Raw genomic sequence first — 16,780 nt, 5'->3', positions numbered from 1 at the left:
ACCCGGCTGTTTTTGGGTGGTTACCAAAGAGTTTGGTCACAATACAGGGGCTGCCACCCACCTAAAATTTCTTCTCACCCGGCCTAAAAAGTTTCTGGGTTGAGCACTGAATTAGTTTCAGTAGGTGTTCCGCAAGAGTTCAACATTATTATTTTAAGAGTTCTTATGGAGTAACAAGTTTAGGAATGACTGTCCTAGTGCATTCCTCTCCCTCTCCCATTCCAATAAAAAGATGGTTTTAAGGTACCTATACTGGGGATTTTTAATAGTTTACCTTTTAAATTTTACTTTTCAGTTTGTACATTTTCGAGCTTTAGTATCACCATACCCTTTTTAGGTTTTCATATTTTGTATTTTCTTTACCATTTTTGTTTTTTTTGTTTTTGTTTGTGTGTTTGTTTTCCATTTTAGATCAGAATTGAATAACTTACCTCATAACAAAGTTTGTGATGTAATAGGTCTTGTGACATATGTGGGAAGATGTGAAAGAAAACGCATAAAAGGTAACCAAAATAAAAGGTCCTTAAAACAAGCTATCATTCACCTCTGAAACTATATGAATTTTAGTATATTATACATATTACCTGAAATCGTTTCTTCCTCATATGCATTTGTGTTGTGCAAGAATCCTAAAAGCTGCAACCTGAGTAGAAAATCTTGTCCCCTAGTAGCATGCTGTATAGAAGGATCTGTTCCCTGTGTTGTGCAGAGGTTGTCAGATCCCTGCAATGTCTGACCTATATCTTTGCAGTCAGCAAACTGCTCCAGTTTTGGCTTACCAGTTGTGACAGACCTCTGCATAATACTAAGACCACTGTTTTCACAGAGAACTTTAATCTTTCTCTAGAACATATTGGAAGGTGACAGGCTTCTTTTTTTCCCCCTTACATTTCTGTGTACATGCTGCTAGAATTTAACTTTAAAATATCAAGTTCAGATAGGCTTGAAAGGATGAGACCCATACTGCTCCACTTTGTGAGTGTGTGTATCTGAGGAAATCAGAGACTTCCTAATTCAAAAGAAGTATTTTTTTTTGGTTTTTTTAATTTGATGATCTATATACTTACTTGTGTTCAATCTAAAAGCATTGAAGCTTGTATGTTAGCACAATATCACATAACATAACCAATTTTTTTCAGTAGGAGTCAGCAAATGTCTCTTATAACAGTTTTCTGCAGCCAAATTAACATTAGAAAGATATGCTGTCAGTCTACCTCTGTTTTCCTGCATTTTATCAGATGTAGTATAAACTTGGTGGTAACGGGCTGAGATAGTCTTAACCAAAAAGCATGAGTTACTTTCTAGGAAATTGTAACCAAGCTTAATTCTTAGAAGCCAATAAAATACTCTGTGCCAATAAATGAATGTCCTAAGTCACATGATTTCTTAAACGTGAATGCTTTGAATAGTTTTATATACAGAGATACAAATATACTGAAATATGCAACTTAAACTCTTTTTTTACATTACATACGAGAAGTTCCTGGCTTTGCCCAGAAAGAAGAGAGCCAGAGTTACGAAATAACACATTTATTCAACATATTCCCTCCTGGGACTGATGCACTTGGTACAGCGGAGTTGCAGCTTTTCTAGACCGTTCAAATAAGTCTTTTGGTTGGGCCGCAAACCAGCAACTTTGACATCAGAAATGTCCTCAAAATGTTGCCCCTTCAGGTGTTTCTTCAAATTCGGGAACAGATAATAGTCTGAAGGGGCCAGGTCAGGTGCCTAGGGGGGATGGTAGACCAATTGACAACCCAGGGTGTTCAATTTGGCAGCCACAACGTTGGACATGTGCGCAGGTGCATTGACCTGCAAAAAAAAGATCCCTTTGGTCAACTTTCCACGGCATTTCATCTTAATTGCCTCCTTCAGCTGGTCCGGGAGGTTAGCATAATACTGTCCGATGATACTAGAGCCCTGAGGTAGGTAGTCCACCAACAGAATACTTTCTGTCCCAGAAAACGGACGCCATTACTTTTTTGGCCAATTTCTGGGTTCGGAACCTCTTCGGCCACGGGGCTCCGCTGTGGCGCCATTTCTTTGACTGTTCCTTGGTTTCAGCATCATAGATGTGAAGCCAGGTTTCATCCTCAGTCATTAACCTAGCCAAAAAGTCCTGTACAGCTTCAAAATGGGCCAAAATGGCTTTGGTTGCTTCAACTCGTTCCTTCTTCTGATCACTGTTCAAACTTTTCGGCACCCACTTCGCTGAAAGCTTGCACATGTCTAGGATAGTGGTGATAACAAACACAACACGCTCCCGTAAGATGTCAAGTATCTGGGCTATCTTTTTTGCGGTTATTTGCCGGTCCTCAATCAGCTCATGGACAGCATCGCAGGTTGTCGAGTCAGTTGAGGTTGGGGGCGCCCACTGCTGGGCTCATCTTCAACGGTGAAATGCCCAGTCTTGAAACGAGATATTCAGGTTTTAACAGTGCAGTAAGGATGGACACTTCTCCCCCAGTGTTTGTGACATCTCAGTGTGAATGTCCTTTGCTGACTTTCCCTGGAGAAACAAAAAATTCACGACGACCCATAACTCCAACGATGTAAAACTTGCTTGTGTCTCTGCTTCTCACTAAAATAAAAAAACTTATATTTGCACAGTTACATACCAAGATATTAGGCTGCCATTTGCCCTCACACTCATTTTTCTATTTCATCTGTAAGGGGGCAAAGCCAGGAACTTCTCAGAACCCCCTCGTATGTTCTGTTTATATGCTGTCTGGTAAAGCATATTTGATTGATGTGTGTGAAACAACCTGCTGTTCCTGATTTATGGTTTCTTTGTTTAGATGATGGTGAAGATTTTTGGTTGTATCGTTGGGTCCATGTGATTGATGGGACCTCTGACCAGCCACTTCCACTTGAAATTTTTGCAACTTCACAACCAAGCATGTTTGAGAACATTTATCCTTGTGAGTATATATGCTATATTAGAACTTGACTACCAATAGTGCAAAAGGCTAGCTGATTTCTATAGCAAGAAATGAACAATCATAAAAGACAAAGAATGCATATATTCAGTTATTTTCCTGCCTGTGTTCCTGTTTGATCATAACCCCACTTTGTCAAAAGCTTTTATCAACATACCTGTCAATACAATATACCTGCAGTTGCCAAGAAAATATACCAGCAGTCTGCGAGAAAATTTTGGTGGTCCATGGTTCTGGCCACGGACCATGTCTCCCCGAGACATTGCATTGCAATTGTGGCTCTGGACGGTTCTGGTATCATGACGCCACTCGGGAAGTTTCTTCCCCTTTGAGTGACACACCGCTCCTCCCCCGTGTGCGGTCTGTAGGTCCAAAGAGGTTGGCGACCACTGCAATATACAGTATGGTGAATGTGAAAGCATCAATACAATGTAAATGTGTATTACTGGAGTAACTGTTATTCGTTTACACAGGCTTTTTGTATTTGCCTCAACATGCAACCTTTTGTAAATCTTTTGTGATAATATTCTCCATGTATAAGCTGATGCTTACAAGTGTATACAGTACACCTAACTGTCAGAACCACTTTTTTCTCAGCCTTAATAGAAATCTTTGCTTTGGAGGCTTTTGTAACCGGGGCAAGTACTGCTAAGATCTACTTGAACTCATAAACATAGCAGACATCATCACAATAAGACAACGATTATCCTAATGTCTACACAAAAATCAACACAATCCTTTTTGTTTGTTAAATTTTCACTTCAATTCTAAAGTTTCTAAGAGTGCTTAGTTTTAATTCCAACTAAGTCTCAGTGGCTTTCTGTTCACAATTTAATATTTGTTGTTTTTTTTTTGTAGTGACTTATCTGGTGTGCACGCAGATGCGAGTGGTCCGTGAATATCCAGAGGATGCGATTTACCTTACAACCTCCAATGAAAGTCAAGTGTTTAAAAATGGTGTGTAAACGAAAAAAAAAAACTCTAGTTACTCTGAGTTTGCTTTTTCCTAATGTTAAATCACTTGTGTCTGTAATTGTTTTAAACTCTAATCTATACAAATATAACAGAGTCTAAGACTACATACACATGCTAGATTTTTGTTGTTGGAAACGATCTTTCACTATTGTTTTCAATAACAAACAACTGTAAGATGAATGAACAAGAGCTGTATATACAGCACCGTTCTGTTCTATAGAGAGGGGAGGGAGGAGAACAAGCGAGCGAAACCCTGCTGCTCTCTCCTCCCCTCACTTTTATTGGATCCGTCAGGACGGATCCATGAATGATGTCAGACGGTCTCTGTACACATGTCAAATTCTCGTCTGAGATGAGCCCTACAGCTCATATCGCCCAAGAATCATATGACACGTGTACATAACTTAATAATAAAAAGTATACATATGTTGGGAGAGGTTAATAATTTATATAGCCAACAATAGCAGGTCTTTGATACTAGCAGAGAAGAGGTGCGGTTTAATAACATTATTGACAGCTGCAAAAGCCCAATGGAAACAATTTTTTTTGAATTGCAATTGCTTAAAAAGGCTTGTAATGTGTAAAACTGTTTTGCAATGAATTTTAAGCTGCAAAACCACTTATATATATTACTAGTCTTATGTCATGACTCGGATAAGCTCACAATTCAATGTTCTTACTGTAGTTAAAGACTGATAAAGATTTTTTGGGGAGTGAGGGTTTAAAAGGAAATTGAGTACCCAGAAAAAATCCTTACAAATGAAGGGAAAACCCCATGCCAGCAGTGTCCAAATCTGGTGCTGCAAGATGAGGGTGTTATCACTGAGCTATCCTACTACCCCACTTGTCCCACCAGCAGATGTGACACACAATCACACACAGTCTTTATATTAAATAAGTAGACTGTGTTTCTGTCTCTTTAACAAAGCAGTGAGAACGGATTATAAGCACTTGCTATGCATGTCTAAACATGTCCAAACTTGCACAACAATCCACCTCACTCTCTGCTGTTTCTCAGTGACCGTTTAATGCAGTTGTGTTTCCCGTCATGCTGAAATCATGATAAGTTTAAAAGTAACACTTCCATTTGAAATGTTTAGTAAAATTTCACACTAGAGCAAAATGAGTGCCGCAAGGAAATTTGCACTGACATTCTGCAGGAATTTGAAGTGGACCTTTTAACCTCTTTCAAAAAGTCAACACTAGTGACGAAACCTGGATCTTGATCCTGAAACAAAACAAAACACAATGCACTGGTAATCCCACAAAATTTGTAGTCCTGCCTTTCACCGTTTAATATTTTTTAGCGTTAATGGTTCTAGCTTTAATGGCTGGACTGAGGGTAAGCCAGGTGTTAATGGGTCTGTTCAATGCAGTGACTTGTGCTGAAGTCTACTTTCACTTGTGGTGAATAATACTAAGAGAAGACGTATTTTGGTTGGTCAGTCCAGCCTGAAAATAAATGGCGACTTAGCTTGATTGAATTTAGATGATTTTACATTGATTACAAATAATCCATTTTCTTTATTTCCATTGGAGACACAGAAAGTCTTGTACCTTTCTGCTATAGTGCTGCCTATAGGAGGTTTGGACAGCAGCAAGCAAAGAAACTGAAGATCATGATAACCCCCTCTTCTACCATCATGGTTTCGTTCTTTGCTAGCATTCTAGGGGTATGGACATTTTGTCAGCTTGTCTGTCTGAAAGCTTTAGACTCCTCTACATTGCTGTAAAAGGTAGACTCCTCAATTGCAGCTATCCTGTATGTCTCATCAGCAATCAGACAATAGTGATATATCTGAATCTCAATGGACTGGACATTACTGGGATAGCCTGAACATGACCTTTCAGCCGCTGTGTGTTCTGCATAAGAAGCTTTTTAAACCTTTTCTGGTACCAGATTATCAATGGAGCATTTTCCAGGTTCAGAGCTGCCTGGCATTGCCTTAGCATTTACTGTCTCTGAAGGCTTGTGTAGTGAGTAAGCCATTTATGCTAAACAGGAATGTCCCTATTACCATACAGCATTTAGGTAACAAACATCTCCCTGCTTCCAACAGCCATCTGAAGCTCTAGTTATCAGTATGTTCCTGCTGCCAGTATACTGTGACTTTGGACACCTCCAATCAGGGGTGGAGCCATTATTTATTCTGCTTATAAACTCAAACAAGTTAACACTTCAATGTATATCTAGTTCAGATTACGCCAATGGCACAAGGCTTAAATATCAAAACATATACAAATATCATTATAGAAACGGTACTTAAATACATGGTGATTATAAAAAATTATCACACAGATACTATAAATACTGCATTATTTTTTATAACCATAAAACATATCTATATTAAGGAATAAAATGTACATAAATTGCACATATATTAGAATGAAGTACAGAATAGAAGCCGTTACCAAGCTATTATGAAGCAATTAATGTCCTTTCTTTTATCAGACCCCTAGTTTGGGTTAGTCCAAAATATTCGGGGCTAGTTTATTTCTTAAATTCGTCACTTAGGATACTGTTAATATCTATAAGTATTTTAATAATTTTGGACATTTTTGCCAGACGTGATTTGGACGTGCTTTTGAAATACATTTATTGAAATCTGAATCTTTAGCACCATATTTTTTTCCTTGTACTTTCAAGCTTTAAGCTAGCTCTAACAAAAAAGATACATTTCTCCTTTTATCTGATAAAGAACTGATGGGCCATTGGCTTTTCAGATAAAGTTTCGGTCCTGCCCAAGGCTTTGCCAGTATCCGTTTGTATATTTGTATACATTACACATTATACATTTCACAGTAATTTTAATAGTATTTTGTCTTTCAGATTATCATAAAAGACAGCCTTATAGAACTGATGAAAAAGTACAAGATTTTATTAAGTGGAGCAAAACTCATCGTGAAGCTGATTATAGGGGAATAGTCACCATTGGTGGCTATCATCCATACCCACAAACACCAACAACTTTTGCCAAGTACTGTGGCGATAATAAAGGTTTGTTTTTAAACTATGTATCTTAATATCTACCTTTTTTTTTTTTTTTTTTTTTGCAAGATGAGTGTTATCCCATAAATGTAATCCATATGTTAGAGATACCTCCATCTTGCCATGCAATTTGCACATTTGCCTCTCTTCTGTTTACAGGGCAGTATTTTAAAGCTGGGTACACATGTGCAATAAAAGACTGCACAATGCATGAGCGAGCGCTGTACATACAACCCCTTTCTGCTCCAAGGGAAGGGGAAGAACGAAGGAGTGGCACCCTGTTGTGCTCTCTTCCCTTCACTTTCATTATGATTGTTCGCGTCTGTGGATCCACCAGGACGGTCATCGAAACAACGGATGACGAGTGCTGTACACACGCCAGATTCTCGTTCAATATCAGCCCTGAAGTGATCGGACGAGATTCATTTGACCTGTGCGTAGCCTTAGGCTAGAGGGAGCAGATACAGATGTTTAGCTACCTTATGTATTTGTAGCATTAGATGGAGCGGGAGACAGTGGTACCACTGTTTTTATATTCTTGAAGAATAGAAAGGAGGAAACCTTTCTTTCGGAAGTTCATTGTATTTCATCTGAGTTTCCACACTAATGTAAAAAGATTCATTAGTCTTCTATAGTAATATGTGTAATACGAGGGGGTGCTGAGAAGTTCCTGGCTTTTCCCAGAAAGAAGAGAGCCAGAGTTATAAACTAACACATTTATTCAACATATTCCCCCCTGAGACTGATGCACATGGTACAACGTAGTTGCAGCTTTTCTAGACCGTTCAAAAAAAGTCCTTGTCTTTGTCCCAGAAAACGGACACCATGGCTTTTGGTCAATTTCTGGGGTTGGAACTTCTTCTGCCACGGGGACCCGCTGTGGCTTTGGATGCTTCATCTCGTTCCTTTTTTTGATCACTGTTCAAACATTTCAGCTCCCACTTCGCTGAAAGCTTACGCATGTCTAGGATAGTGGTGGGGATAAACCAAACACGCTCCCTTGAGATGTCAAGTATCTGGGCTATCTTTTTTACGGATATTTCTCTGGTCCTCAATTATCGGCTCATGGACAGCATCGCAGGTTGCGGAGTCAGTTGAGTTTGGGGGGGGGGGGGTTGAAATGCCCAGTGTTGAAACAAGATATCCAGGTTTTGACAGTGCTGTTGAAAGGACACTTCTCCCCCAGTGTTTGTGACATCTCAGTGTGAATGTCCTTTGCTAGCTTTCCCTGGAGAAACAAAAACTCCATGACGGCTCGTAACTCCAACGACGTGAAACCTGCTTGTGCCTGATATTTGCACAGTTACATACTAAGATATTAGGCTGTCATATGCCCCCACACTCATTTTTCTATTTCATCTGGAAGGGGGCAAAGCCAGAAACTTCTCAGCACCCCCTAATATGTAAGATATGTAAAATATGTAAGATTACTCTTATACTCTACACTTCACCTGAGTCATTTAAAGTGTAACTTTCACAAAGAAAAAGAAACTTGTCTTTACCTGTGACAAGCCATTAATGCATCCACAAATGGAGCCCAGCCATTCCCGCGCTGTCTCATCTTCCATTTTTGTTCCAGTGCTCGCTGTTCTCTCCAGCACTGCCATCTTCTTTTTTCAAGATTCTTCTCACATCACCTGAACTCATAATGTGCAGACACAAGATCAGGTGACATGTCTTCCAGAAAAAAAGGCAATCTCACTCCGTGCATGAGATCGAGTCCTTTATTTTTTTCATTACAGCAAAGCCCTTGATAACGCATGCCCAATCTCAGGCATGCACAAAAATGTGGTGATAGGTCCGGCTTAAAATGTTTATAATTTCATATCAAATTTTGCATTTCTTGCCACATGAGCTGTAAACGGTTAATTGCAATGCTAGGTGTATATAGTTTTAAGTCTTTAATATCCATAAAAGATAGGACCACCAAAGATCACGCATGTCCAGCTCAAGTGATGTATTCAGAAGGACAAACACTGAATGGTTTAGTGTTTTCTGTAAAGGACTCTGGATCACCTTACATTTGTATAAATTAGTATGATACAATAGAATAATTACTGGGAGTGCATTTTTTTGGTATTAAAGTATATATCTTGTATTTTCCTTGAACAAGTATCCAGAAATTTTTCTACAAATTTATCATTTCATTTGACAGTAGAAAAGATGATATCCACAATTGATGAACTTCAGACACTTCTTGGCCAACTTCAGTATAGAGAACACAGGCGTGTTGCTATTCAGGGTATAATTGCTGCTTGCAGATATGTTGGAAATGAGGAACTAGAAGCCTTAGAAGTACGATCGGTATGTGTCCTTTTAATTTCCTTATCCCTTATGTATTATTTTTTTGCTCATTGGTGGTAATATTTTGCTTGTCTTTAGCATTCATGTGTAAACATTATTTTCAATTTCTTTTCACTTGTTTGTCATTCTAGTGTTTTATAAAAAAAAAAAAAAAAAACTAACCTAATTTTTAAAAAGCATTTTATTTTACTTAAATTACTAAATTACTCTAAAATGTTTAGTTGTTTTACTAAAACCATAATTATTTTGTCATAAACAGGGCAAATCACAGAATAAATTTTGCACGTTTTGTCTCAGGAACATTGTCCAAACTAGAAAAATTATGCAGCCTTTTTTTTTTTTTTTTTTTTTTTTTTAGCACAGTTAACTCTTTAACCTATTAATTGTAAATGTGCGGTTGCTATTTCAAAAATATATTTTTTTCCTATCCTTTTCAGTTCTTTGTTTAATCTTAGTGCTACCTCTCTCCTGTAGCTTCTTTGTAGCGTCGTTTTGTCCACATTTATGCATGCACTCTATTAACTGCTGCATGGCATTATAGGTTGCTTTGGCATTGCTGCATGTGATCCTCTGGTGACGACACTGGTGAAATAGTTAAAGAATGTTAGAATAGAATCGCTAGGTATTTTTTTCATGACAAACTATATAAATGTACGTTCTTAGTTACTACTTTGAACGTAAATTTTATATATTTTTGTCATATATGTATGTTTTGTTAAAGCATATATGAGATTTTAGTTACTGGGTTTAGCTTTGCCTTTAGCTTCTGTTATTTTAATTTTTTTTTTATTTTGTGCTTTGTTTTTCTAGCATGAAGAGCTGGTCTCTTTTGTGTCTGTGGCACATCATGGAAACCCTGAATTGGACACTGTGGACCAATCTCTCAGTGCTGCACAGAGCAAGTGTTCGACTGGCGTGACCACATCTCAAAGCATTCCTGAAGAGGCTGTGCCTCACAGTGAAACCAGTAATGTGACCGTCGTGACAAGACGGAGGAAACATGCAGCAGAAGATGAGTGAGTAAATGACTTCTCATATATTTTCTTTTTATACCACTTCTTGGCTTGTTGATACACTAATTCTAGAATCTTTTAGTAAACCCTGCTATAGTGAATATGCCTTGGGTTTTACATTATATCATTTATTATATATAGGTTTTTGTTTAGTTTTCTTCTGACACAGTTTAGTACTGTCCTTGATCTTTCTGTTTGCAATGGTAACACGCAAATTTTCAGAACAAGCCTAAATGGGTAGATCCAGGTAACTTGTCCAAAAGATTTACCTGTTGCAAATAGAATTAAATACTGTCCATGATTGTACTTGCTGCAAATTAAATAATATTATTCCCATTATGTATGCTTGCGATCACCATCAGCCTGGGTTGAAATTAAACTGGTACATATCTCCAAGCATATAGTCTTTTTGCATTGTTGCTTTACTATAAAGCAGTTTCTACTTTGAGGTAGATTAAAGCATCCTTTTTGAATTTATGCTGTTTTTCATGCAAAGTGTTATAAATTTCCAAGTTTCTGATAGTCCGCTCTGTTCATGTTCTTTAATCAATATCAAAGATGTTTTTTTAACACTGCATGAATACGAGAAGTTGTTGGAGGCCTGTGTGATAAAAGAAATCCTGGAGTTCTGTAAATAGAAAAATTACATGGGTGATGTCCGAAATGTCAAATTAACATTGCATTGGGTTGTTCCGTCAGAAAACTTGTGCTTTCCCAAAATGTTAGTCTGCATTACTTTTAATACACAAACCTCAGTGCTTCTAATGGTGGAAATAAAATCTCCTGTTTTACATACATACATGCATGCATACATACATGGCAAGGATCCTATCAAACATCATTACAGATTGTAATAGTTGCCAATGGTTCTATTGAAATGCATTCTTCAATCCAAGAGTGCTGAATGAAAAGGTCATGGACAATAGTCACCAACATCCAGAAAAAATCATTAGGTGCCAGTGAAGCAAGTGCAATATTAATAAATGTAGACTTTTTTTTGTTCACAGTTCATTACAGCCTTTTTCTTCATGTTTTTCAAGCACTCAAACAGAGCTACGTGCAGCCAGTGAATCCAGTAATGTGTCCATGGTTAAGAGGATAAGGATACATGCCGTGGAAGATTTGTGAGTAAAAAGTGTTTCATAAATTTTATTTGTTTCCACCCTATGGCTTGCTGATTTTAGCTATGTTTCCGAATTTAAGTATGTTTACCTTTTAATAAGGGCCTATTTAAAAAGTAGCTTTATGGCCTGACTACCTTACATTATATTCTGTGCCGCATTTAATGTAGAGCTGTGCTTGCTTGTGAAAGTTCCTTTCACTATAATGATGGGGGTGTCAAATGATCGTTTGACTGAATAGGCACAAATTCCTCATTCCAAATTTCTTTTTAAAAATCTTTTAGTAAGCCTTCCAAAATGGGTGCAGGCCGCTATAGTAAATATTTTTACTATATTTTTTAACAACAGTTAAGTATTGTCCATGATACATTTTCTGTTTGCGCTGCTAACAGTTAAACTTTCAGAACAGATTTTTATGGGTCTACCCACCTTTGCTCGGTGCAACCATTATTCAAGTACTGGAGTACTTTATGGGCCGAGATAAAGAAGGTAGATCTATGAAGCTTGCCTTGAAAGTTTAACTGTTACAAGTGCAAAGAGAAAAAGTATCATGGGAAGTCCACCTATGGCTGCATATTAGTAAACTCGTGACCTTCTTTCTGTCTGAAAGTAGAGATTAAATATTCCTGCAGCTAAGACAACATTCACACAGGCAGTTAAATACAAGAATTGTAGAATTTCATCAAGAAAGTGATGATTGTTTGCTAGTTATAATTTAGATTTTTTTGTTCAGAGTTTATTGCTACTTTTTTTAAACCCAAACATCAGAAAAATGCTCCTGGTGTTTTTTAATGCTTTGGAGGTCAGAAAATTACAGAAAAGGCTCACCTGTTTTATTTCCCCTTAACATTTAAGCATTTAACAAAAAGCATTTAATAAGCATGTAAAAAACTTTTTTTTTTTTTTTTTTTTTGTAAGCATTATCGTGCCTTTCAAAATCTTGGTGTCAAAAGGTTGGCCTATTGGAATGTAGTTTAGATTACAAATCAGCATGTAGCATGAACGTTGATTACTGTTGGAACTCTGCAGTCGGGCTACTGCTTCTAGAGAGAACAGCGGACTTTCTTCTGGGATTTACTGGGGCCAGAAGGGTTGCTTTTTAAGGTAAATCAATACTTAACCAATTGTAAAAGTTTGGACACTAAGCCCCCTTTCACGATTACCACTGCAAACTGCAGTAAGCTGCTCCCAGGCCCATAGCAAACTACTGCTTTGCACTCAGGAGCGGCTGACTGCACCACAGGATAAAGCACATTGCTATTGTGGTTGCAGTGCTTCCCCGCAGAGGAGAAAAATGAACTGGACAGCCAAAAGCTACCAGAAACCACCCCACAACACAAACATTGCATGAAATGATTCCAAACTGCTCCCATTCACATCATTGAATGGGAGCACAATGCAATGGTAAATACAATCTGAAATGGGCCATACTATTTTGTGCATTAGTAAAAAGGTGTCTCACTGATATGTTTTTGTTTTTTTTTTGTCACTAAAAAAATATGCATACAGCCATTATTATCAAATCTCCTGATCTGTAGTCTTGTTCAAGGTCCAATACAAAAGCTATGGAAGCAGCATCACAATTTTCCTAGTAGCCCTAAGGAAGGAAGGCAATCTGCCAGTCTCTGCCTTCTTTTGTGAACACTAATGACCTGTTTTTCACCTTTACCTTCATCTACATGATACACAGGAAAAAAACTTTCTAATATTGTTAACGAGTCAAAAATCACTGTATTTTTTTCTCTTTCAGATCTGTGAATATATCAAAAAGTAGCCATACTGTGCAATACCCCACTCGTGATGTGAACACCAGCATACATGAATCCTTGTTTTCTGAAGGTAATTGTTTATAAATGTTATTTAAGTCTTCTTTTTGCTCTAACCTACATTGTAAAGAACAGTGGCTAGAATTACCATTTTTGTATTGGGGCATTCAGTTGGTTTGTGATGGAGATGGGCACTAGTTGCCTTATATTGTAGAATAGTTTCATCAGTGGTAAAGCAATAGATTGTGGATCTTAAAAACATTAAATCTGTCCTAGCTGTAATTCTTTTCTTTGTCTTTCCTCCATCAATGAATATAAAGGGATATAGAAAATAGCTTTTTACAGCATGTTGCTTTTGTTTGCACCCAGCACTTGGTAGATATATAAAGTGGAACTAAATTCTCTTGGATCAGGGTGAGCTCTCACTATAATGTTTAAATGTGTACATCATACATTATGGCACTTCTACCTCTCTGTGTTCCTTTCTCCAGTGGGAACAGGTCCAGGCCACAATCACCACTTAGTCCTCCGCCACCATGTTCATACTATTTTCCAAGCTCAAATGGCATTATTCTTTGCATACCATTTCTGCCTCAAAAAAATCTAATAGTTAGTTTTTGTTTTTTTCTAACATAGGAGTGCAGTTTTACTGTGTTTGTAATAAAGATGTTTTAAAGATAATGTACTCTTCTCTTCTTGTTTGTTATTGCTGGTTGTTGCCCCACGGGGGTGACCTTCTCTGACCTTCTTCTCTGACAGTCATGCTATGGCTACCAGTGCTTTTCTGTAATCTGAACTTTCCTAGTCCTTTCTTGTACTGTATTCTATTAAATGGCCAACAACAACACAATGCTGTATTCAACTTGGCAGAATGCACACAAAACAATTTTGTAGATATGGATATCCCTTTGTACAGCAACTGATAGGACAATGTTTATACATAATTCCTTTAATGCAAGGACAAATACTCTGTTTTGTATCTGTTGAATAAATATGCATACATATTTCAACCTTTTATTTGCACAGCAGATGAGACAACTCGTAGCAGTGTTGCAGAGAATGAAGAGAGTGATGGAACATTGTCTCCTGGAAGATTCTGGGAAAGTGCTCTTTGGCCTGAGGTTAAACATAACCTTAAAAGTCACTTACATTATAGCACAGTGTTTCCAGAAAGCCTTCTTCGAAAATTTGACCCCAAACACAAGGAGTTCCTCTTGCAGCAGTACAATCTTCACCCAGCCAAGCTAATGAAGTCATTGTGTACCTCAGACATAATATCCCAAGATTTTTCTACTGGCGGGCCTGGCCATTATGAAGTCACCATACTGGGTAAATTATCCGCAGACTCTAATATAAGGTTTTATTAAAAGCAGTTCAGTTATTTTCACATTCTTTGCATAATTGTACCTCACTTATTTTTCTTCATTAGTCAGTATTAGAGTGTACCTGTACTGAGAGATATGTAAAGGGTGCCATTGTTCTCTTTCTAAAAATGTGGACCCACCAGCTTTCATACATACATGATCAGGAAAGTAGGAGAGTTAGTATGCAACCAGGTAAATTGCAGGTGCACAAATCCAGAGGCAGCTTTAATATTATTTTAAGGAAATGTTTTCTTTGAATCGACAGAAAAAGCAACAGAACAGGGCCGGTACTAGCATTCCCAAAGAAATAATGTCCGCCTCTATTAATTACTCATGACATGGTCCCAATAATGTCTTTATCTGTTAAAACATGCAATAAACATTTATATTAATCATTGCAGGTCAGATAAACATATTAACCCATTTGAAAGGACTGCATTGAATTATGGTTTTGTAACACTGTGTGAACTGGGAACAGGATACTACCTCTTTCCTTCTGATTGATATGCATGTTTTATTATTGGCGATATATAAATCACTCCAAGTTCAACATCATATAAATAAACATGTCTCAAATTTGAAACACAAAAAAACATCTCTGCAGAGGGAAAGTCATTAGACTTGAGTGACTTATCTGATTTCATAAGATGCCAACTATAAAATGTGTATATTTCCTTTTTTCCTTTCTTTTAGTATATGCAAACCAGTTTTATTGATATTCGTATGTATGTATGTATATCAGTGTTCTCATTTATCATATCTGTATCCAATTTTAAAGCTGAAAGGAAGCGAATCCTTTCTGAAAAATGATGAATGGATGTCTTTGTGTTGTCTTAACAGGTATAAATCATGATCTAGCAATAGATGTGTGTCTGCCTGTATATAAAAACTTCACACTGTTTGGGTCAAATTGCCTTCCTGCCCAAATGCAGTGCCTCAGTACTGATTGGAATGCCGAATCCCAGGAGCGTCACTGGCTGTCTCTGAAAGGTGAGAAAATGGCATATTTTGTGCTTTAGCAAGAAAGTGATTTTTTTTTCTTTCACAAAAGCAATGTATGATTCCGCCGGACAGTCCCTAATATTAAAGCCAGCCCAGTTCTATGTCTAATTAAAATCATACATAATATATATATATATTATATACAAATATATTTGTATTTATTAATATTTTTTAATATGCATTGGAGGATTAAATGCTTTCTATACTTAATCTAACTACATTTAGGGAAGAGACTGCTCAAGGCAACAGACTTCCTACACAAGCTCATTGACATTAGATGGCTGTAAGTGCATGAATATTATATAACATATAATATATAACATATATAACATGTATACTAATATTTCCAGGACAGGAAGCTAAATAGACTCCTCCAACATCAGGCTTATCATAAAGAAGGCAACAACAGTCAGCAAAAAAAAATTGGGCTGATCATTTGTTACCCCTTGTATGGTTTACAATCATTAATTAGTTTGGATTAAATAGAATCACACAATTATTTCATGCCCATGGATATCTTTTGGGAAGTTCTTCGCTCAGACATAAAAGCTGTCCTTTCATTGCATTTTTCTCATAATTGGTATTGTGCATATTTTATTTCAGATGAACTTAAGGAATATGCTCGTGCACAGGACAGGCTGCATACTATATGTATCCTGGACATCTGCCATCTGGGTAAAGGAAAAGTGGAAATTTTCCTGAACAGAGTTTATTATCCCATCACAGAGGTGTTGTCATAACTGTAACATAGTACTACTAAGTTACTGTACTAAACTGTTTTATGTATTGTTTACATTTTCTGTATGAAGAAATGTGTTTTTTAACACTTTCCAATCATGTACTATAGGTGGCGCAAGGAAAGCTGTACATTTAGCTTTACATTTTAGAAACTCATTAATTTCAATAGTAATGTATTTTCTGTCTATATATATTTTTTTACATTTAATTTTTCATGGGATAGTACTGTATAGTGATTTCAGTGAGCACCTATCCTAAATTATTATTGCAGTGTTTACTTTAAATATTACAGTCTTGCTTCTTCTGCTGTTTTTGTCCTGTAATAAAGTTGAATATTACAGTCAGGCACAACAAACAAAAAACACAAGTCTCTCAACTCCTCATTGCCTTTGTCCCAAAGTAATTTCATCTGGATGAATACACATTCCCCCATATTTTGCAGTACATTTAGTGCTGGTAGCAGCCAGTATGCATGGTAGGTCATATCCTGTACAGTGCTGAGAAGCCATTTCTACAATGGGGGTTGTTTTCAAAGAGTTGGCCAACTCATACATATTGCATTGTGGGAA

General features: G+C 37.2%; 1 protein-coding gene across 3 annotated transcripts in view; it reads left to right on the top strand.

Annotated features, from left to right (window-relative positions):
• RADX (RPA1 related single stranded DNA binding protein, X-linked) overlaps positions 1-16,578 on the top strand; it is a 33,477-nt gene extending 16,899 nt beyond the window's left edge. Inside the window, exons 5-15 of one of the 3 annotated variants that reach the window (XM_072431391.1) lie at positions 412-503; positions 2,799-2,921; positions 3,798-3,896; positions 6,745-6,912; positions 9,059-9,207; positions 10,018-10,223; positions 11,261-11,344; positions 13,092-13,180; positions 14,134-14,436; positions 15,312-15,461; positions 16,077-16,578. In XM_072431391.1, the coding sequence (XP_072287492.1) occupies positions 412-503; positions 2,799-2,921; positions 3,798-3,896; positions 6,745-6,912; positions 9,059-9,207; positions 10,018-10,223; positions 11,261-11,344; positions 13,092-13,180; positions 14,134-14,436; positions 15,312-15,461; positions 16,077-16,213 (1,600 nt within the window). In that variant the 3' untranslated portion in view covers positions 16,214-16,578. Of the gene's footprint in view, positions 1-411; positions 504-2,798; positions 2,922-3,797; positions 3,897-6,744; positions 6,913-9,058; positions 9,208-10,017; positions 10,224-11,227; positions 11,345-13,091; positions 13,181-14,133; positions 14,437-15,311; positions 15,462-16,076 lie in introns of all 3 variants that reach the window. The other 2 variants (XM_072431389.1, XM_072431388.1) reach the window with 2 other exon arrangements.
• The last annotated feature ends 202 nt before the right edge of the window (positions 16,579-16,780 follow it).

Source organism: Pyxicephalus adspersus, chromosome Z (genome assembly GCF_032062135.1).
Source record: "Pyxicephalus adspersus chromosome Z, UCB_Pads_2.0, whole genome shotgun sequence".
In the NCBI taxonomy this organism is placed as follows: domain Eukaryota; kingdom Metazoa; phylum Chordata; class Amphibia; order Anura; family Pyxicephalidae; genus Pyxicephalus; species Pyxicephalus adspersus.
Note: the sequence above shows the minus strand (reverse complement) of the source record. Positions and strands in the feature narration are given on the sequence as shown.